The following is a 22,468-nucleotide window of genomic DNA, read 5'->3' as shown; positions in this document are numbered from 1 at the left end:
GCCCTCCCTCGCCCGCACCAGCAGGAGACTCCAAGCCAAGCAGTACTTTCCTACTCTATGTGATTTAGAAAAAGAAATCTTTAGGGTAAAAATGTTAGGAAGAATAATCCCACATCCCCTGTAATGAGGGGTGGAATCATAGTTGGCGCTGTGCACTCAGTGACAGCAGACCCTTGGCGGGGGGGAGAAAACCCCCTTTTCTAACCAGGCCCTGTCGGAGTGGAGCTGGACCGCCAGCTGGCTGAGTAGGACACGGGTGAGACTTCAGAGCGCAGGAACGTGCGAGGCTCCTGGGAGTGAACCCCATACATCAGGGCGCGGTGGAGAACTAAATGTTCTTCTGTTTTGATGGTAGGTAATCTACCACGTAGATTATCTGCTAGTAAAGGAATATTTAATATTAACCTAGAAGTGACCTTACTTTTCTTTATTTGCTGTTGAAGAAAGGCAGTTAAAAAGTAAAAGTGACTGGGCCACGTGCGGTGGCGCACGCTTGTAATCCTGGCATCCGGGAGGCTGAGACAGGAGGATCGCAGGTTTATGGCCAGCCTCAGCTGCTTAGTGAGGCCCTCTGCAATTCAGTGAGACCCTGTTTCAAAATAAAGAATAAAAAATCGGGCTGGGGGTATAGTTTGAAGGTAGAATGCCTCTGGGTTCAATCCCTAGGTCTGCAACAAAAAAAAAAAAAAAAAAAAGTCTCCTTAGCTAGGCTGCAGGGTGCTAGCGCATGCTTATAATCCCAGTACTTGGGAGACTGAGACAGGAGGATCGCGGGTTCGAGAAAAGCCTCAGCAACCTAGCAAGACTTCATTTCAAAATAAAAATAATAATTTTAAAAAATGGGGCTGAGGCTATAGCTCAGAGGTAGAATTTCCCTGGGTTCGATCCCCAGTACAAGAAAAATAAAAAGTCTACTTACCAGCTGCGTGAGGTACAGCCACCTCTAATCCCAGGACCTGGGAGGCTGAGACAGAATCGCAGGTTCACAGGGCAACTTTGTGAGACCTTGCTTCAAAATTAAAAAACAAAAAAAGAATGGGCATGTAGCTCAGAGGCAGAGGGCCTCTGGGTTCAATATCCCCTGTATTACCAAAAAATAAAAAAAATAAATAAAAATTTCTATTTACTTAAATATAATTTTCTCCTTGAAATAATATTTTATTTATTGATCCTTTCATGTCAAAGCTTTGCTAAAATCCCCGGGAAAGGTTGTCAAAAACTAACCTCATGTTTCTAGTTCATTTTAATAATTTTGTGTGTGTGTGTGTGTGCGGGTCTGGGGATGGAACCCAGGGGCATTCTACCTCCAAGCTACACTCCCAGCCCTATTTTTTATTCTTTATTTTGAAACAGGGTCTCCCTGAGTTGCAGAGGGCCTAAGTAGCTGAGGCTGGCCATGAACCGCGATCCTCTGGTCTCAGCCTCCTGAATACTGGGATTCCAAGTGTGCGCCACCACGCCTGGCTCATTTTAATAAAATTTTTAAAACTTAACTTAGTCCTAGTACTTGGGAAGCTGAGACAAAAGGATCACAGATTCGAGGCTAGCCTGTAGTAACTTAGTGTAAAGTTTCTGTTTCTTTTCTTTTCTTTTTTCATCTTTTCCTCTCCCTCTTCTCTCTTACTCTCTTTCTTTGTACTGGGAGTTGAACCCAGGGCATTCTACCACTGAGCTACTGCCGCAGTTCTTTTTGATTTTTTATTTTTGTTTTGAAACAGGGTCTTTCTAGGTTGCGGAGAGTCTTGCTATGTGGCTGAGGCTGTCCTTTAATCTGTGATCCTCCTGTCTCAGCCTCCCAAATACTGGGATTACACGCATATGCCACCATGCCTAGATGAGACCCTGTTTCAAAATAGAAAATAAGCCGGGCGTGGTGGCGCACGCTTGTCATCCCCGCGCTTGGGAGGCGGAGACAGGAGGATCGCGCAGGTTCGAAGCCAGCCGCGCTGGCGTAAGAGACCCTGTTTCAAAAATATAAAATAGGTCTGGGAGTGTAGCCCGGAGGTAGAAGGGCTTCCAGGAACCCCAGTACCACCAAAAAATAAAAAAATAAAAAAATAAAAAAAAAAACAAAATAGAAAATAAAATAGGACTGGGGGCATAACTCAGAGGTAGAGCACCCCTGGGTGCTACCCCTGCTAATCAGGAATGGAGGAAGGGGAAGAGGAGAGGGAGGGACATTTTCTTCCTGGGGAAATAGCCTCAGAAAACGCCGTGGGTAAAGTCAACTTCGGAGCGCAGACCTGGTCTCTAAGGCTGAGGGTGCGAGTCCCAGTGGGAAAAGTGCTTTTGAGGGAGAGGACACGTTTCACTATAATGGGGCCGTTTATACCCAGTTGCACACTCTCCTTCCCCATCTGGAAGGATGTTTAAGTTTCTTCCTCAGAGGACAGTAGGAAATACCATTATCCCTGGCTCCAAAGAAGGGCTGCAGATGGCAGGTGGACCTCCCCAGCGCCCAGGCCAGGTGCGCGGCGCTCAGTGTGGACTTCGGGTGCAGGAGGGTGAGTCACCCCCCTGTGGCTGCCTGTGCGGGCTCCTGGCCTTCTGGGGAGGTGCGGCAAAGCGGAGGCCAGCGGCAGGTCTCCCCGACAGTGGCGCTTTCTGTGCCTGCGCAGTCTTGCTGTGACTCCAGTCATCATCTGGTGAGATCTTGCTGGCCTGGGCGGCCGGTCAGCCGGCGAGCGAGCGCGTACCACCCCGTGCCAGGCTGCCACTCCCCGGCGGGCCCTTCCCGCGCAGGCTCCCTTCTGAGCCTGTTTATAAGTTGAAAGTTGCTTCTGTTTTGTTTTAGCCAAAAGGGAGAACGGCTGCCAGCAGAATGTCTGGAATGTTATTTACTCGGTACATTGCTGTGGCTTTTCTTGTAACACCTCACAAGCCAGAGCCCAGGGTCATTTGCAAATGCCAGGTTGCCCTTGTCTTCTCACCGGGACCACTTTCTCAGTGAGCCAGCCGTCCCGGCCTCCGGGTCCCTCCCTCCTCCTTTCTTCCTCTGTTTTTTTCCTTGGTCTGTGCTCAGAACCACCGTGGAAGCAGTTGTCGAGCACCCCTTTGTCCTCGGCGCCTCAGTCCTCGGCTCCTGGGGTTTCTGGTGGACCCGCTGGCCTGGCAGATGCTCTTTGGTTGGCACGCCTGCCCTGTTATTAGTTCACATGAAAGCTGTCTGTTTTGGCAGACCTGACTCCCACGGTTGCAGTTGGGCTCTCGGGGCTGAATGGGCAACCTTGTGCAAGGAAAACATAGGTGGGGTTTTCTCTAATGGTGGCTGTGGGGGCGGACGAAAAAATCTGCAAGCAGTCTTGGCTTGCACGGAGCTGCCATGCTGGCCGACAAATGGCTTTGGGAAGAAAGAACCGGTGTGTACGGTTTCTTAATTTGGAAGGTTTCATAACTGGTTTGTTCAATTGACGGAGGAGTGATTTTTTTTTTTTAAGAGCGAATTCTTCATTAGGGAGATTGTAAACAAGTCCTGGGTAAGTGATAAACGCCAGAGGCGAGCCGAGGAAGGATTCTGTTTGCCTCTTCTGTCTTCAGCCCCTTCCTCCCCTCCCTTCATCTATGCAATTTTAATCATGGTATTTGGGGCTTTAAAACAAGGTATGGGAAGTGAGATTAGATAAATCTCCCCAGCTGGTACCAGCCCTGGGCCGTTTGCACACCTGGGTGGGTTAGTTCTCTGCCTTCTCTCTCCCAGCTAATTTTGTTATGTCATGCGGATCTAAAAACAGGGGACATAGTCCCCTGAAAGGCTTTGTTTTCCAGAGACTCAGCCCTCATCCGGGCTCTTGAAGAATCTGTGTCACCTGTTAGATGATTAACTGCACAGCCAGCCTCAGTGTGAAGCGGAAAGGCTGGCCTCAGGCCCCTGGGCTTTTCCTGCCTTCTGCGTGACTTCTGCAGCCTCCAGGAGCCGCTGGGATTTGGGGCTGAAGGCGGTCTTTGATCACTCTCTTGGTAGCGTGGGCTTCACATCTCACACCTGCTGGCCTTTTACAGTCCGCACTGCAGGGCAATGCTCCCTTCGCCCTGTAATTTCTTCCATGTAAAACTTGGGCGCAGGTGACTTATTACAGGTAATAGCCGCCTGATGACGGAGACAACTGCTAGCAGAAACGGCAGCCTGAACCGCTGCCAGGAACGGCAACCGCCACTTTAGGTCCAAAAGCATCGCCGCCTCAACCTGACGCTCGTGATCGAGCAGGCACGCGGTAATGACAGGCTCCCTGCTAAGGCGCGCCCGGCGGGGCCGGGCAGGCTCTAACAGGACTCCGCGTGTCTTCTCCCTATTATCCGCAGCCCACACATCATCTTCCTCTCTCAGAGCACCTTGACGGGCACAGGCCGGCGCTGTGGGACACACCTCTGCCATGAGATTGCTCACGCCTGGTTCGGCCTCGCCATCGGGGCCCGCGACTGGACAGAGGAGTGGCTCAGCGAGGGGTTCGCCACGCACCTGGAGGACGTGTTCTGGGCCGCAGCACAGCAGGTGGGTTCCCTGCCCAGCCAGGGCTCCTTCAGAGGACACGGGCTGAGTACCAGAGAGGGAAGCCCTGCTCTCCAGAGGCTCAGGGAGAAGAGAAAGCAGACAAAAGAAGTAGGAACTGGCCCAGCGGTAAGGAGAATATGGTGGCGCATGCCTCTAATCTCAGGAGGCCAAGACAAGAGAGTTGCAGGTTGGAGGCCAGCGTCAGTGACTTTAGACCCTGTTTCAAAATAAAAAATAAAACGGGCGGCGGTGTAGACCACAGGTAGAATCTGTGGCACCTGTTAGATGGTTAACTTCATAGCCAGCCTCAGTGTGAAATGGAGAAGGCCCCTTCACTCAATCTCTAGGAGAGAGAGAGAGAGAGAGAGAGAGAGAGAGAGAGAGAGAGAGAGAGAGAGAGAGAGAGTTGAGCCCCACAGAGAGTGGGGGCGCTGTTTTAGAAGGTGGTCAGAGAAGGCTGTGTCTGGTAAGGAGGCCTGAGAGCAGAGGTGTGGAGGAAAGGCCGTACTCAAACATTCCTTTGAGGATGGAACTCAAGGACGTTCTACCTCCAAGCTACACTGCCAGTCCTATTTTATTCCATTATTTTGAAACGGGATCTCCCTAAGTGTGGAGTTCCAAGGCTGGCTGCACACCTGCTGTCTCCTGTCTCAGCCTCCCAAGCACTGGGATTACGAGCATGCGCCACCATGCCCAGCTGTACTGCGTGTTTTAAATAATCAGATTAAAATGTAAACCAGGAGTCCTAATCCCAGATGTCCATTGGCAAGTAGTGAATGAAGAATAAAGCAATTGGTTGTGCGCTGACCCAGCTTGAATCCCAGCTCTGCTGTCCACCAGCTTTCTGAGTACAGAAAGGACATTTAGCTCCCAGGGGCCTCAGTTTCCCCATTTGTAGAATGGATGTAAGAAGGGGGAATGGGATAGTAACTGAGCTAGCTTAGCACATGCCAGGCACATGGAGGGTATATGAGAGAAGCCTGCCCTCTCCCGCTTCCAGTCTCTCCACTCTGCACATGGCAGGCATTCAGCAAGCTTTAACGTCAGCATGCCACCGCCACGATCTCTTCCGTGCTGTGTTTTGTGCTGAGACAGTCAGAATGGCACTTTCATGGCGACGGCGCGTATATTTCAGGAATAATGGCATCTCTGTCCTTTATCTCCTCATCCCCCAAAGACAGCCCTCCTCCACCCATCCCCGCCTGCATTTCCAGTGCTCCCCCTTGGTGGCCCTGCTTGGGTCCTGCATCAAGCCCCCGTCCCTACCTGCTGACAGACGCTCCCATCCGGGCAGCTTCCCTGCCCATCCCATGCTCCATCTGTAGGCGTGAGAGGATGATTCAGAAAAGCACTCTGGAAGGAGAGAACACACTAGAAAAGAGGTGGGCGCCCACGATCCTGAGAGTTCCAAGGTAGGAGAGGCCAGGTCAGCCCGGGGCCAGGAAGCCCTTGTGCGAGGGTGACTTCTCCGTGGGCCCCATGGAAGTCCACCCGCTACATCTATTGAAGTGTGTGCAGAACTCTCTACGACGTGAATGCATGCCTGGTTGGGGGCGCAGGCCTATTTCCCCAGCAGCTCAGGAGGTGAAGCAGGGGGCTCCCAAGTCCAGGCCAGCCTGGGCAACGCAGTGAGGGGGTAGCTCAGCGGTAACCCAACGCCCTCCCCAGCTTCAATACCCAGGGCCACAAAATAAAAAGAAATGTGAAATACGCACATCCCTCGGGCAAAATGGCCGTTCTAGACGCTAGCACAGTCTGGAAACATTTCCAGAGAAAATCCACTCTCCTCTACGCCTTACCGTGAGGGCTAGACTGAGCTGGTGCCGGCATCTGACCAGTGCCCGCTTCAGGAGCAGGTGCCACCTCGTACAACTCTCCTGGTCCGCAGCAGCCCCTGGTGGAGAAGACCTGAGCAGGCGTGGCTGGCAGTGGTCCACTGCAGCGGAGAGACTGCTCTGTGCCGCTGAGCACACAGAACCACGAAGCACGGAGCCGGAGCCAGCGTTCCACCCAGAGTGGCCTTCCTCGGGGACAGGGATGGAGCTGCGAGACCGAACGGTTCCGCTTGCCATCAGCCTGGATCAAGTCTAATTCCTTTACTGACACATTAGTTCGTAGCTGGTCTAATTCCTTTACTGACACATTAGTTCGTAGCTGTAGGCTGCCATGATCAAAAAACACAGGCTGGGCGGGGCAGAGTGGTGCACGCCTGTAAGTCCAGTTACTTGGGAGGCTGAGATGGGAGAATTGCAGGTTCGTGGCCAGCTTCAGCAACGTAGCAAGGCCCTCTGCAACCTGGCCTTGTTTCAAAATAAAACATAAAATAGGGCTGGGTGTGTAGCTCAGAGGTAGAATGCCCCTGGATTCCGTCCCCAGTACCACAGAAATAAAGCAACAGCAGCCACACAGACTGGGGGCCATAAGCCGTAGACGTGGTTTTCTTTCCACAGTGCCAGAGTCCGGAAGACCAAGGTGAAGGTGGTGCCGGGGCTGATTTCTGGCGAGGCTTCTGTCTTTTGGGGGCGGGTACTAAGTTTCAATCCAGGGGCGTTCTACCTGTGAGCTATACCTCCAGCCCTATTTTATTTTTTTATTTTGAAACAGGGTCTCGCCAAGTTGCCAAGGGTTTTGCTCAGTTGCTGAGGCGGGCCTGGAGCCTGCAATCCTCCTGTCTCAGCCTCCCAAGTCCCGAGATGACAAGAGCGTGCCGCCACCCCGGGGACTGGCCCCTTTTATGGCCTCCTCAAAGGTCCTATCTTTGAGGAGTCACAATGGGGTTAGGTCTCCAGCACATACACTTGGGGGCGCGACGTGGTGTGTAGCAGCGGGCACGCCCAGGCTGTGTCACGGCCTCTGCCAGCTTCTCAGCACTGTTGCCTCCCCCAGGGGGGCCCGCTCTAAGCACGTGATGCTCTTTCTGGGTCCCACCAGCCTTGTGTGTGCCCCCAATCCGTGACATCCTGCTTCCTGGCTGACTTCTCTTTTCCTGGAGGAAAGTTCAGCCGCCGCCCCCTCCACAGGAAAGCCGTTGACCCTCCTGGTGGGCGAGGGGCACAGGGGTTTTTCTTTAACGTCCAATGTTACCTGTTAATGTACTTCCCCCTCCAAAGTAGAGGCGCTGTCCATAACCTGCCCAAGCCCTAGAAGAGACTCATAAATATCTGCTGAACGAATTACTGATTTCTAGACGGGCCTGTGTAGCCCAGTCTCCTCCTCCCAGAGACTCAGCAAGTGGCCGCCGGACTATGTTCCCGTTCTTACTCCCCCAGACTGAGTCCAGGCACTGCGCTCCTTCGGGTTGTATGCAAACAGAGTCATCTGGGTTGCATTAACAGGCTCCACTGTAAACAGTCCTTAACCAAATTGAAGATTGGGGAAAACAGGAGGTTAATGGAGGGGCCGTCCCACCCCACGCAGAAAGACAGAGCAGGAAAGGAGGCCGGTGGGGATCAGAGGGACGTGGCCCTAGGGAGTCCCCCTCTCCCCAGGCCAGGTACGCGTCCTGGAAGTGGTGTGGTTCCAGAAATAGGGGACAGGCCCGCTCCGCCACCCGCCAGCGCGGGGTGTGCGGGTGACTCTTCTTTGAGCAGCCCCAAGAGTGCCGGGCCCTCGCTTTCCTGGTGGGGAACTCGGCGGAAGAGCAGAGCCGGCCCCGTCAAGCCCGCGGATGTGGGGCAGGCCTGACCAGCGCGGTGACGCAGTTTGTGCACATGTTTGTGTGTTACGCAGCTGGACCCTCGCGAGGCCCGGGAGCAGCAGGAGCTGAGGGCTTGCCTGCGCTGGCGGCGCCTCCAGGACGAGCTGCGGAACTCCCCCGAGGAGATGCAGGTGTTAAGGTAAACACACCATTCCACTCCTATTAGCCCTCTTCCTCTCCCTCCCGCTCCTCCTCCAGGACACGTCCAGGCCATCCGATTCAATCTGCGTGTTTCCTTTGCAAATCAAATCAGGCTGGGGTTACTCATCCTCCCAGGGACGCGGTTGTCCTGTTTGTTAAGCTTTGCAGGGTGTGGGTTTCCAGTACCTCTGACATTTCCCTGGTGTCTCTACTCAGGAAAAAAACTGCATGAGGCCATTTCCGGGACCAAAGTCTTCGTTTGAAGTTCTAATAGTCGCTTTATGTGGTGGCTGCGAACTGAGAAGGCTGGGGTTTGGCGGCCTGGCAGACGGTGACCCTTTAAAGGCAAAGAAAAAAGCGGTTAGGAAAATACTGATGCTGAGTGTTTAGTAGTAACAGATGTGCGTGTCAGTAGGGCTTCCCAGCTGATGTGGCTAGGCAGGAGCCCGCGCCTGTCCCCGTGCAGGAGAGGGCTCCGCTCCCTGCTCCCAAGTTTCATATTTAGAGTGTAGCTTGTGGCATTTTTTTCCCCCTGGGTACTGGGGATGGAACCCAGGGACATTCTACCTCCAAACTACACCCCCAGTCCCCTATTTTTTTTAGTCCTTTTATTTATGTGTGTGTGGTACTGGGGGCTGAACCCAGGGGCTTTTCTACCTCTGGGCCACACTCCCAGACCTATTTTATTTGGAAACAGGGTCTCACTAAGTTGCTGAGAGCCTCACTAAGTAGCTGAGGTTGGCTTCGAACCTGTGGGATCCTCCTGTCTCAGCCTCCCAAGCGCGGGGATTACAAGCATGCGTCACCACGCCCGGCTGGTCCTTTTAATTTTGAAACAGAGTCTCACTGAGTTGCACAGGGCCTCACTGAGGCTGTCCGCGAACCACGCTCCTCCTGCCTCCGCCTCCTGAATGCTGGGGTGAGAAGCGTGCGCCCCATGCCCGGCTGACTGGTGACATTTGTAGGATTACTTCTCGCCATTTTCCCCTCTCTGCGCCTTTTCTTCTCCGCATAGTTGTTTATCTGAGGCCTGTGCATAGGCTCCGGGAGCACCCAGGTTACTATGGCAACAGAAGCCTCTTTCTGGCTCCTGACTAGAGCCCAGTGTTTGGAAACTAGGCAGACAGGTGGGAAGGGCCCACCGTCCAGGAATCGCCCCTTCTCCCTGGTCCAGTTTGCTGTGCCTGTTTTTAAGTAAACGCCCCTCCTCCTCCTCCCGAGTGGAATGCAAGTGCCACGCTCTCTCCCACCAGGGTCCTGCGCGCTCGCCCAGCCTCAAGCTGACTCGTCTACTGTTCGAGAGAATCAGCTGGGGCCGTGGCGGGCCAGCCACAGGAGACCCGTGACCCCCCAGCGCCACCGCCCACACCGTTCACGGGGCCCTCAGCTGCATGGACACGGGCCCCGCTCTGGCGGAGTCCCACGCAGCAGCAGGGACGCTGCTGTGAACGCACACTGCTCACAGGTGGCGAGGGGAGCTGCGGAGGGCCGCTCCGCTCCGCCTAAACTTCCTACAGAGCTTCCAGATGAGCCAGGCCCAGTGGCGCACACCTGCAACCCCAGCTACTCAGAGGCTGAGACGGGAGGATCACAGGTTCAAAGCCAGCCTCAGCAGCTTAGCAAGACCCTATTTCCAAATAAGACATAGAAAGGGCTGGGAGTGTAGCTTGGAGGTAGAATGCCCCTTGGTTCAATCCTCAGTCAAAAAAAAAAAAAAAAAAAAAAGCCAGGCATGATGACTCAAGCTTGTAAACCCACTACTTGGGAGGCTGAGACAGGAGGATCCTTGTTCACAGACAGCCTCAGCTACTTAGTGAGGCCTTTGCGACTTAGTGAGACCCTGTTTCAAAATAAAGAATAAAACGGCCGGGCGTGGTGGCGCACGCTTGTAATCCCCGCACTTGGATGGCGGAGACAGGAGGATCGCGCAGGTTCGAAGCGCAGGTTTGAAGCCAGCCACGGTGGCTTAAGAGACTCTGTTTCCAAATAAAAAAATATAGGTCTGGGAGTGTAGCCCAGAGGCAGAAGGGTTTCCAGGAACCCCAGTACCACAAAAAAAACAAAACAAAACAAGGCCGGCGGTGTAGCTCAGAGGTAGAATGCCCCCGAGTTCCATCCCCAGTACTGCAAAAGAAAAAAAAGGGAAAGAATGAGCCGGCCTGGTGGCATACACTTGCAAACCTAGCTACTTGGGAGGTTGGAGCAGGAGGAAGGAAAGTTGGAGAGCAATGTAGTGATACCCTATATCAAAATAAAAGATGAAACACCCGGCTGGGTGGCACACGCCTGTAATCCTAGTACTTGGGGAGTCTGAGACCGGAGCACCACAGGTTCAAAGCCGGCCTCAGCTACATAGTGAGGCCTTTGCGACTTAGTGAGACCCTGTTTCAAAATAAAGAATAAAAAAACCAGGCTGGGGGTGTAGCTCAGGGGTAGAATGCCCCCGAGTTCCATCCCCAGTACTGCAGAAAATATGAAAAGATACAGTCATCCAGGGGCATCGCTCAGTGCCAGAGTACCTCTAGGTTCGATTTCCAGTTCCCTCCCCCACCCCCAAAGCAGGGGCGGAGGCTGGGCTTGTGCTTAGTCCCCGTTGGTGAGCAACACGTAGGCTGAGGCGGGAGCGAGATGTGCGATGTGCCTGGCACAGGAAGGAGGGCGGGCTGTGCAGGGCAGGCGTGGGCCAGGCACAGAGGCTGGCGAGGCGTCTTGGTAGCAGAGGTAGTAGGGGGGCATGGATAGTCCCCGTGGCCACACCTGCCCGCTACCGTCTAGTAAATCCATTCAGATGATTAATTCTCCTGTGGGCTTCTCCGCTGAGATAGTAGAGCCCCGATTCAGTTCATTGACACCTGAATACTTTTACATTTCCAATACATGAGCTTTCCAAGGGGCCATTCTGTGTTCAAACCCTAACACCGAAGACAGGCACCATTAGTAATTTTGGTTGATGGAGTGTGTTTCTGCCGGGAAAACAAGCTGGATCGGCCCCAAGGAGCCGGCTGCGTGCGCAGAACCTCATCTCAGGCGCCCACGGACCTGTGGCCAGCCCGGCTTCAGATGGTCAAGTTCTTTGCCTTTGTGTGTGGAGTTGGGAAAAAGAATACAGAGTTTTTAGACCTTTGTGCTAGAAGGCTGATTATGACGTTTGTTTTTACTGTGTCTTAGTATTCAGAAATTATGTTTGCCTAAATTGAGGCTAACCATGGAACAATTGTGTTTGAAAGACTTACTGCCCATCAGTATGGAAAACATTTTATCAGATGTGCTTAAAGGAGGAGGAAATGTTTCCGAACCCTTCCCAAATGATTCAGTCTAGGTTTAGCTTACTCTATCCCCTTGACCATCCCCTTGATCTCTTCCTTACATGGGCACAGAGAACCTAGAAATAACTGAAAGTGAAAGGGAGAGCCAGGCTTGGTGACCCAGGCCTGAATCCCCGCGACGTGGGAGGCTGGGGCAGGAGGGTCACAAGTTCGAGCCCAGCCTGGGTAGTATAGCAAAACCCTGCTTCAAAATCAAAAGTAGAAAGAGCTGGGGAGCAGCGCACAGCGTCACACACCTATCATCCCAGTATTTGGGAGGCTGAGAAAAGAGGATTGCAGATTTGAGATTGCCGGACCCTCCACAACTTAGTGAGACCCTGTTTAAAGGTAAAACATAAAAAAGGGCTGGGATTACAGCTCTGAGGTAGAATGCCCTCGTGCCAAGAGGGGCGCCTCTGAGTTCAATCCCGGGACCACCACACAGGGGCGAAAATGAAAGAAAAAGCCAGAGTCCTAGAAATTGGTACTCAGTTTTTAATATGTAAGTAAGACCTGAGAAAGACATTCTGTACAAGATGCTCTTCCTTTCCTCCGTCCCTCTCCCTCCCCTTCTTCCTTCATCAAGACGCACTGAGGTCTTGAGCCGATGTGGCGGTCTTCATGTGCGTATCGTTAGGTCGTCTGCGATGGCCGGTCCATGGGAACTTCCGGTCTTTGTAGCAGCCTTCAGCATGGCGGACCACTCCCTCCTTTCAAACACACTTCCTGTGCGTCCGTGTGTCTCAGCCTCCTTGATTTTCCACTGCCGTATTGACAACCCCACCCCCACGTCCCGGTCTTGCTGGCAGTTGAACATCATTACTTAAATGGCGTGAGGCTCAGGAAACTGGCTGTGGTGCCCGCCGTCCTCAGCCATGGCGAGCAGAGCGGGCACTTAGGCCCAGGGATTGAGGCTCTCCTCCCTACCACATCCCGGCCTCCAAGGAACCAGCAGAGCCTTCAGTTGCCTTAAAGAAAAAACACACAGGTGTCTTAAATCCAGAAGGACATAAGTCAGAATGTCCTGCACAGCCTGGACCAAGCATCTTTGTCTTTGAACACGTGAAAATATATGTCTTATTTCAAAAGGTTTGGGGGAAAGAAAACTCTGCATTCTCTGAGAATAGTAGCAAGTGAGAAGAGAAAAGGAACTTTTGTCTAGCCGTGACTTGCTAGTTTCAGTGATGGAGGGCTATTGGGGATTGAATCCAGGCGCATTCTAGTTATACCCCAGGCCCCCTTTTTTAAAAAGGGTCTCTGTCGGTTGATGAGAATCTCACTACTTGTTGAGCCTGGCCTCGAACCAAAATCCTCCTGTCTCAGCCTCCCAAGTACTGGGATTACAGGCATGTGCCGCCATGGCCAGCTTAGTGTCAGTAAACTAAGGACCACTTTCTATTTATGTTTTCCATAGTCCAGCGTTGAGTCATGGGCCTCATCAAAAGTGCCCTCGTCTGCTTAGCTCTGCGTTTCCCTGGCCTTCCTGGCTGGGGAGCCTGCGGTGGCGCGCTGACGTGCTCAGCTCACAGGTGATGTGCTCAGCTCGCAGGGCGCCCAGGTCACGTTGACGACTCCCTGCCCCTTCTCGTCTGCTTGCTTTCTTTCTTTCTTTCTTTCTTTCTTTCTTTCTTTCTTTCTTTCCTTCTTTCTTTCTTTTTCTTTCTTTCTTTCTTTTTTTGTACTAGGGATGGAACCCAGGGCACTGTACCTCTGAGCTACACCCCCAGTCCTATTTTTTAATCTTTTTTTATTTTATTTTATTTAGGTAGTTAGATTTATTTATTTTGGTGGTACTGGGGGTAGAATCCAGAAGCTTCCTACCTCCGGGCTATACTCCCAGACCTATTTTATATTTTATTTGGAAACAGGGTCTCACTAAGTAGCGGAGGCTGGCTTTGAACCTGTGCGATCCTCTTGTCTCAGCCTCCCAAGCACGGGGATTACAAGCGTGCGCCACCATGCCCGGCTAACCTTTTTATTTATTTATTTTTCTTCTTCTTCTTTTTTTTTTTTTTTTTTTTTGCAGCACTAAAGATAGAACCCAGGGGCATCCTCCCTCCGAGCTACACCACAGCCCTATTTTTATTCTTTATTTTGAAACAGGGTCTCACTGAGTTGCAGAAGGCCTAAGTAGCTGAGGCTGGCCTCGAACCGCGATCCTCCAGTTCAGCCTCCCTTACTCTGGGATCACAAGTGTGCGCCACCACCCAGCTCATCTGTTAATGATTACAGTCATGCCCGCTCTGTGGGGCTGCAGCAGCTCTCGGGTTCTCCTTACTCCAGCTGCCCTGGCAGCGGCATCCACCAGGAGTCTGACTTTACTGCCTTCCCGTCACTTCCTGCCCGGCCTCAGCTGGGCTCTGCGCTGGCGGCCCCTGCCCACCGGCCCTGCCCAGCGCGGCTGGGCCCTGGCCGCTTCTGGAAGTGCTCTCAGCGTTCCCTGTGGGATGAAGGGCTACGACGGCGGGGTCAGGAGAAATCTGTTGGTTTTTATTGTGATTTATTATCGCTACCTCTTTTTTTGGGATTCATTGTTAAGGTCAACCTCACGCTGAGAAAAACGTTAAAATATATCACGTTGAGGAGGCGCTGACAGGCACGCGTCTGGTGTAGTCTTTTTCGTAGCTGCCGTCTCCAAACAGCTCTCCCTACCTTCCCCAGGAAGCCTTCCCGGTGGCCACAAAACATCCCATCGTAAGAGGGGAGAGAACCCCAAATATGTAACTCTAGGCATAGCAAAAGTAAGCTGTGCATGTCTGAATTTGGATGGTGCCTACACTCTGTGTATTTCATGTATGTACGTATGTAAGTACGTACGTACTGAGAATCGAACCCAGGAACATTCTATCTCCAAGCTTCAACCCTACCCCTTTTTATTCTATTTTATTGTTTTTTGTTTTAAAACAGGGTCTTACTACATTGCTGAGGCTGGTCACAGACCTGCAAACAGGCATCGCTACCACACCTGGCTTGAATATTCCATTTAAAATCATAAGACTTTAGCCAGGCTGGCAGTTTCATACCTACAGTAATTCTAGAGATTTGGAAGGCTGAGGGAGGAGGATTGCAAATTTGAGGCCAGCCTCATCAACTTAGATTCTCAGAAGAGTATAGCTCAGTGTTAGAGTTTCCCTGGGTTTAATTCCCAGTATCACAAAAAATAATAAGAATAAAACAAAATTAGAAGGTTTTGCTTATTAAATGACTTCCTTATGTAACCTTTCCCTGGGATACTGAAAGTTTCACCTCTCAGTATTTGCTCAAAAAAATTTTTTTCTAATCCCTGAATCTCAGGGATTTTCTAATCTCAGGGACTCATCCATTCTCAGGGACACAGGCCAGGCCAGCCTGTGGGGAAGCCCCCTCCCTTGAGAGTCCCCGGATGCCGTCGCGGGCAGAGGCACAGCGGCCTTCTGCCGCCCTCTGTCTTGAGGCCGACATCTGCGTCCCAGGTAGGCCCCACCTCTCTTCCTCGGTCAGTTCCTTCCCAAGCCTCCAGCCTTTCTCCCAAACCTTCCCCAGGCTCCCCATCTTTTCTTGCCTCCTGTCTGATGAGGAAAAGTCAGCCATGAGCCAGGTTCTCCCTGTGACTCTACCAGTGCCCCTAGGTCCACACCTGTTCTGCCTCTCGGTGCCCAGGTCCCACGCTGTCTGCTTCCCTACGGCTGAAGGCAGCTCCGAGATCCAGAGGCGGAACAGGATGCCGGCACTTAACCCTAGCCCGCGGAGGCAGGGAGGGCGGCTCCCATCAGGACCGCAGGCAGGACAGCGGCGTCTCCGCCTAGAACAGCTGTCCAGGCCAGGGCCAGCGCAGCACTTTGAAGCCCTCTTTTTTTAAAAATTTTTATTGGTGCATTATATTCATATATCATATTGGGGTAAAGAACTTGTGTGTAGAGACATGTACACATCACTGATTTAACCCCTACCCAATTCCCTCCCCGTCCCTCCTTCTCTTGCTCAGCTTAGTGGTTGACTTTGTTATGTTTAAGTACATTGTGTGTTTTAGAGATTTTCCTCTTCCCCCCTCCTTTCTCCTCCTTTAGGTTGCCTTGTTTGCTCCTGTATAGTATTTCCTTTTTCATCTAGAGTTCCTCCTATGACCCATTTCTCCTTAGCTCTCACCTATTAGGGAAAGCATCTGATTTCTTATTTTTTGTGACTGACTAATCTCACTTAGCATAATGTCCTCCAGTTCCATCCATTTCCCTGAAGATGATGTCATTGAGTTTTTTTTTAATTGAAGCCCTCTTTTGTATGGGGTTCACCGGGGTGGGGTCTTGGCAGACAGTTCTTTCTAATTTTGTACACACACACACATATACACATTCGTTTGGGTACTGAGGATTGGACCCAGGGAGGGGTGTTCTGCCTCTGAGCTATACTTTCATCCCTTTTTATTTTGAAACAGAGCCTTGCTAAGTTGCTGAGCCTGGCCTCAAACCTGCGATCATCCTGTCTCAGCCTCCCACGTACGGGAACTATAGGCTTGTGCACTGCACCCAGCTCCACCCATGGCCTTTTATTTTAATATAGCATTTGGGCCTGAATTTAATTAGCTACATTTTTGTTGACTACTACCATTTTATTTTTAAGTTTAAGACCTATAGACTTCCATTGATTTAAGGAACAGCCCAAAGATCACAAGGGAAAATCTTTGTTTCACCTGCCTTTGGCAGGCAGACCCCAAATCCATTGTCTTGGGGACCCCGGCGCACACCCGGCGCATTGTGCCGCTCGCTCCAGCACTCGCCCACTGTCGCCTCGGCTGCCCGCCCCTCCGTCTCCACGTCCTTCCCCTTCACTGGTAAATACGCTCGCTCACCTTCCCCCGCCCTTCATAGCTCTCCCGTGAAGGCTGCGTCCTCATCTGAACTTCCAAACTCTCTCTCCATCACCACCCTTCCCGTAAGGTCCAGCCCGCTGCGCCCTCCTGGCTGGCCTTACCAGTCTAGGGCCGTATTTCTGGAGCCACGTTTCAGTTCTTATTTTACGGCACCCCTCTGCGTTGTTCGACGTCACTGATCACTGCCTGGAGAGCTCTGTCACCAGCTTTCCCCGCAGCCCCTCTCCGCTCTGTCCCCTCCTGCTCCCCCCTCTCCTGAGTCTCCTGTCCGGCCGTTTCTTCAGAGCTGCCTCCCTCCCCCAGAGTCGGTGGTTCCTGAAGGGTTCCATTCTCGGCTGCCCGTCCTTTCAGGACGGTGTAATCCAAACCCCACGAGAGGACCCCGAGACAAGATGCATGTGGGGAGTGCTCCCAGGAGGGGAAGCGGAAAAGGAAGCAGGGGTGAGAAGAGAAGGAGTCTGAGCATCGTGCCGTGACGTCAGGCCGGGTTTCACGTAGTCACCTGGGGGCAACGTGCGTCACTGTCGAGGTCTGGATATAGAACGTCCTGTGGAAGACGTGTCCTCACATCCCGATGTTCCTGAGGGCTCGAATCTCGTCAGTGGGTAAATCCTGGTGGGTTTATTGGGCGGTAGCCTAGACGGGTAGGGGTCTCTGGATGCGGTAGGTCACTGAGGGTGTGGCCCAGGGGACTACGACCCCACCACCACGCCCTGAGCTCGTGTCCACCAGACGCGAGCCCGCCTAACATGGACTGAAAGCCTCTGAAATCTCCAGAACCGTGAGCAAATAAGTTTTCCTTTGCCTAGGTTGTGGTCATCAGGTATCGAGTGCTGCTGAGTCATCCCCGCTGGGGCAAAGGACGCTCAGAGTGTTTCTTCCCTGCACTTGTCTCGCAGTTTGGAGTTAAGCATGTTCCCAGATGCTTCTGGGAACCGGCAGAACAGGCTGAGGTAGCCAAGGGCCGCCCTGTGACAGAGTCTTGAAGGGCACAAGAAGATCCGGTGTGCACACGGGGACACAGCGAGGTCCAGGCGCCTCCGGCCACCCCCATCCGAGCCAGAGGCTTCCAAGTCTGCACTGCCAGCCCAGCTCGCGCTAGAGGAGTGAGGCAGCCGGGCACATGGACACACTTGTAACCCCAGTTCTTGAAAGGCTGAAGCAGGGAGATGGCAGGTTTGAGCAATTTAGTGAGACACTGTTTCAAAATAAAAACTGAAATGGGCTGGGATGTGGTTCAAACGTAGAATGCCCTGGGGTTTATCCCCATTATAAATCCCCCCCCAAGAAATAAAAGATTAGAGGGGGCATTTACCATCGACATCTGTTGTGGCTACCTGCAGGCACCTCACTCTGCTCCCCCCCACATCTTCACCTGCCGTCGGCAGAGCTGGACTCGTCCAGGGTGGAGACGATGGGGCCGCTCTCAGGCCCGTGCTCAGTCCTCCCTTCGCCACCTCTAGACCAGTGCCCCATCATTCTGGACAAAGTCAGCAGCCCTTCCATTGGCTTCCTCCCACTGGTTTTGCGCTTCCTCACTGCTTGGGACATTCTTGGTAATAAATACCGCATGATTCTGCCCCTCCTCCCTTAAAACCTTCGCTTTACCTCCAGGGAAAACTTCAGGCTCCGTAACACAGCATGCAGGCCCCACACAGCATGGCTTCTGGTTCCCGCCTTCTTCTCGTGCAAGCCTGCTTCACCCTGCTCTTGGCCACGTAGCCCGCGGAACCCCCCGCACCGGCCAGCGCGCCCTGACCACCAGGCCGCAGAGGCTCGGTGGCTTAAGCAGCAGAACTCAGGGTCCAGCCCAGGTGTTGGCGGGTTTGGTCTGGCCTGCAGACGGCCGCCTTCCTACGGGTTCTTCCTCTGTGTCACGGTCGCCTCTGTAGGCACAAATCTCCTCTCAAGGACGTGGAAGACACCAGTCAGAGTTCAGCTGGGAGACAGTCCCTCATCATCGCTCAGCCGCGCTCCCACGCAGTGACGGTGCTCGGTGAGGCGCCTAGCCAGTGCAGAAGTGTACGATCCCCTCCCGACGCTGTGGTCCCTTACCTAAGATCATCACTGCCAACTCTTCTTGTCAGCCTTCAGAAAACAGATCTCGTAAATACACATGCGTGCTCGTATCGCTGCTCCGTGTCGCACTGATTGCTCATAACCTGTGAAATACTTCCTAAAAAATAAGTTATAGAAGCCGGGCGTGGTGGCGCACGCTTGTAATCATTCGGGAGGTCGAGACCGGAGGATCACAGTTCGAGGACGGCCTCAGCGACTTAGTGAGGCCCTCTGCAATTTAGTGAGACTCTGTGTCAAAATAAAGAATAAAGAATAGGGCAGGGGGTGTAGCTCAGAGGTAGAATGCCCCTGGGTTCCATCCCCAGACCCGCAAAATAAATAAATAAAAAGTTATATACATATACCAGTGTATAGCAGTTTACTCTCACTTTGCCCAAGGTGCTTGTGGGGCGCAGGCTTACTGGGGATTAAGCCCAGAGATGTTCTGCCTCTGGCCTATACCCCCACCCCCGGTTTATTTTTTATTTGGGGACAGGATCTTGCTACGGGGCTAAGGCTGCCCTCAAACCTGCAGCCCTCCTGGCTCAGCCTCCTAGGTACCACCACAGAACACACAGCTGGCTCTCTTGCCCATCCGGAGGATGTCGACTGTGCTCAGCCAATCAGAAGCAGCACTATATACATTATGCTCAGGGATGGGTATTAGTTTTCAGTTCAAATTCTCATCCAGTCGGTGCTGTCTCCTGTGGTCCTAAGCTGAGCCTTTTCATGGCATTGCTTTCACCTGCTGCCCCATTGAGATTGGTGTTTGGGCCAATAGTTTTGACCCAGAATGGCTAAGGAGCGTTATGCAGCCTTCTATAGGACGTGCTACAGAGACGTGGATGAAGAGCTGGGGTTACCGGGGCGCCCTTCTGAGATACTCGGTGAGATCTAGATAGCGACCAGATTTTAAAATCCATTTTTACAGAAGTTCTTGCCCCTTTCAAGCCAATGATTGAGGACAGTAAGAATAAAAAGGATAAATAAAAAGTATTCTATTTGACATCATACTAGAAGGTGTCGCCAGGGTAATCGGGCAAGAAAGTGAAGTCACAGGTCGGAAAGGAGGAAGTAAAACATACTATTTGTAGGTAGTATAATCTTACATGTAGAAGTCCTAAGTAATTTAGAAAATTATTAGATAATAAACAGATTCGGCTGGGCGTGGTGGTACACACTTGTCATCCCAGTACTCAGGAGGCTGGACAGGGGGATAGCGGGTTTGCAGTCGGCCTCAGTAGCTCAGTGAAGACATCTGCAGTGGAGTGAGACTCTGTTTCAAACTAAAAGATAAAATAGGCCGGCGGTGAAACAGAAAACCTAAAAAAGATGCAGTGCCCATCAAGGCTCAGGAGAGAGCTGCTCCCAGCCCGGAGCCAGGCCAGGCCCAGCCCTGTCGGCAGCCGTCCTCGCCACCTGCCCCTTGGTGGAGGCGGGGGAGCCCTTCTCCCTCTCCTCCCAGGAATGAGGCATCTTTCCCGTGGTCTCAGCACAGCGCCGCGCAGCCTCCAGACTCTAGTGAAGAGGAGGCTGGCCTTGCTGCCAGTTATCTCTTTCTAGGATGAAGTCAGGGATTTTTTTTTTTTTCTTCTTGGACACAGTACAAAGAAAAAAGTCTTCCATTTTTACTTTCTACTTTGCTTCCTGTAATTTTCTGGTTTGCTGTGTGCAAATTGCCGGCCCACCCTTTATTATGATTGCCTTAGCCCTAAACAGAGGGAGAGGTCCCTTTAAGCTAACGAGGACGCCGACTCGGCTATACTGTGTATTTCTTTTTTTCCCCGGCTCCCATCACTATCTAAAAAGAACAGTAAAGGCTGGCAGGGTGACCTGTAATTCCAGTACTTGGGAGGCTGAGACAGGAGGGTCGCATGTTCATGACCAGCCTCAGCCACTGCTGAGACCCTGTTTCAAAATTTTAAAAATAAATTAAGCCAGGTGTGGTGGCACATGCTTGTAATCCCAGTATTTGGGAGGCTGAGACAGGGGATCGTGGTTCGAAGCCAGCCTCAGCTACTTAGCGAGGCCCTTTGCAACTCAGTGAGACCCTGTTTCAAAATAAAGAATAAAAAATAAGGCTAGGGGTGTAGCTCAGAGGAGAATGGCTCTGGGTTCAATCCCCAGTACACACACACGTATGGTAAAAGCTGTGTGTTGCCTGCATTTTGTAAGTTAATTTTATTTCCCAACATGAGGTTTAATAAAATTCAGTTAAATGGTAAATTGTCTTTAACTAATTCACATAGGTGTTGTTTTGATTCTTTGTTTTGGGGGCTGGGGATGAAACCCAGAGGCATTCTGCCTCCAAGATACACCCCCAGCCTTATTTTTTTTTTTTTAAACAGGGTCTCACTAAGTTGCCGAGGGCCTTCCAGAGTTGCTGAGGCTGGCCTTGAACCTGTATCTGCCTGTCTCAGCCTCCCAAGTACTGGGATTACAGGCACTTACCATCACACCGGCAGTTGTTATTTTGAATCAAAGTCACTCAGTGCTGATTTAGCAAGGCCAAGGTTAACCCTACTGGCTCCACTGCAATGGATAACATACATTCATCTAAATGCTACGACTTACAGTTTGGCCTGTTCCGGCTCTTCAGTTCCTGGGCATTAGTCAGAAAGGACCTTAGGCTTTGTCTTACCTTCCATATCCCTATAGATGGCCGCCGAGTCTCCACCTGAATATTTCCAGGCTCCAGCCCCTGCCGTAGCAGCAAGCGTCAGGGTCCCCGCTGGCGCCTCGGGCTGGCTGGCCCTGCCCAGCAGTGTGTGTCCATTCTTTGAGTTTCCATCTCCAGAATCATACAGATCACCCCTAGTTCCCACCGGCCACCCGCATAGCAGAGGGCAGTCGTCTCCCTTCTGCTGGTGGGTAGGGCGTGGGTTTGGGGTCAGTTCGTCACGCTTGCGTGCTTAGGAGGGTGCTTGTCTTCTTGGGCTTGGTCCTCAGTTCCCTGGTGTGCCCTTGGCCTGGTCATCCCCAGATGTGACCCTGAGCACAGCCTGCCTGTGGCTCCTCCTGGAACAGCGCGGGAGCTGTTCCGCCTGCCCTTGGTAGCTGACCCAGAGGGGGGAGGGCGAGCGTTGAGGAGCAGGTCCACATGCATCCACGCAGGCCCCTTTTGACGCAGAGTCAGGCCTCCTGGAGACGTTTTGCCTTCCCACATCCAAGCTGCCTCTCTCCCCGGCATGCCGCTCACTGAGTCCTCCCAGTGCGCTAGCCACTTCTAAGCTAGCCGGCCTAGAGGAACTCCAGCCTCAGGCTCCCTGGCCTCCAGCTAGATCAAATGAGGGTGGGTACCAGGCTGGCCTACCCTAGTTCCCACCCTATCCTCTCCCAGGCGTCCTCGCCGGCCCACACCGTGGCCTCCGCGCTCGCTGTCCCTTGTCTGCTGTGAGGACACCGCAGGTCGGGTCTCGCTCGGTGTGAGGACGCACTGTGTCCCACCGCGGTGCCCCTCCCTGGGGGGTTTCTGTCTCCAAGGGGAATGTCTGATTTACGTCGCTCACTGCCTCGCCGAGTTCCATCTCTCACTGCCTGGCCTGCTCTTCCAAAGGTGTGGAGCTCCGGGACTCCCCGGCTCTCCTGGTGCCCTCTGTGGCAGCCCACCTCTCCTCCTTTCACAGGTACAGGAGAGAATCCTTCTGGCTGCGGCTCCTCTGGGGGCGCCGTCTGTCTTAAAGCATCTTTGCTGTTGCCATTTCGGTCCTGGCTGATGGCCCGCTGTGTGGCAGGCTGAGGGTTCTGGGGGATCTGAGCCCAGCTCCACGGCCCAGGCCGCCAAGGCCACTGGCTTCCATGTGGACAGACCCGTGAAAGGGGCTTGCGCCGTTCACGTGTCCACCTCCCTTTGCACATCACGCGCATTTTTTAGGAGAAGTCATTGCCAAAACAAGGGAAACTTAAAAACGCTTCTAGCCGGGCATGGCGGC

The 22,468-nt window shown here is 52.6% G+C and overlaps 1 protein-coding gene across 2 annotated transcripts in view; it reads left to right on the top strand.

Moving 5' to 3' along the window:
* AOPEP (aminopeptidase O (putative)) overlaps positions 1 to 22,468 on the top strand; it is a gene marked incomplete at both ends in the record, with an annotated part of 267,301 nt that overhangs the window by 126,795 nt on the left and 118,038 nt on the right. For both annotated transcript variants that reach the window (XM_080708670.1, XM_080708669.1), the window contains 2 exons: positions 4,300 to 4,489; positions 8,219 to 8,325. In XM_080708670.1, the coding sequence (XP_080564796.1) occupies positions 4,300 to 4,489; positions 8,219 to 8,325 (297 nt within the window). The remainder of the gene's footprint in view (positions 1 to 4,299; positions 4,490 to 8,218; positions 8,326 to 22,468) is intronic.

Source organism: Muscardinus avellanarius (assembly GCF_963383645.1).
Source record: "Muscardinus avellanarius genome assembly, chromosome: 13".
Lineage (NCBI taxonomy): Eukaryota > Metazoa > Chordata > Mammalia > Rodentia > Gliridae > Muscardinus > Muscardinus avellanarius.
Note: the sequence above shows the minus strand (reverse complement) of the source record. Positions and strands in the feature narration are given on the sequence as shown.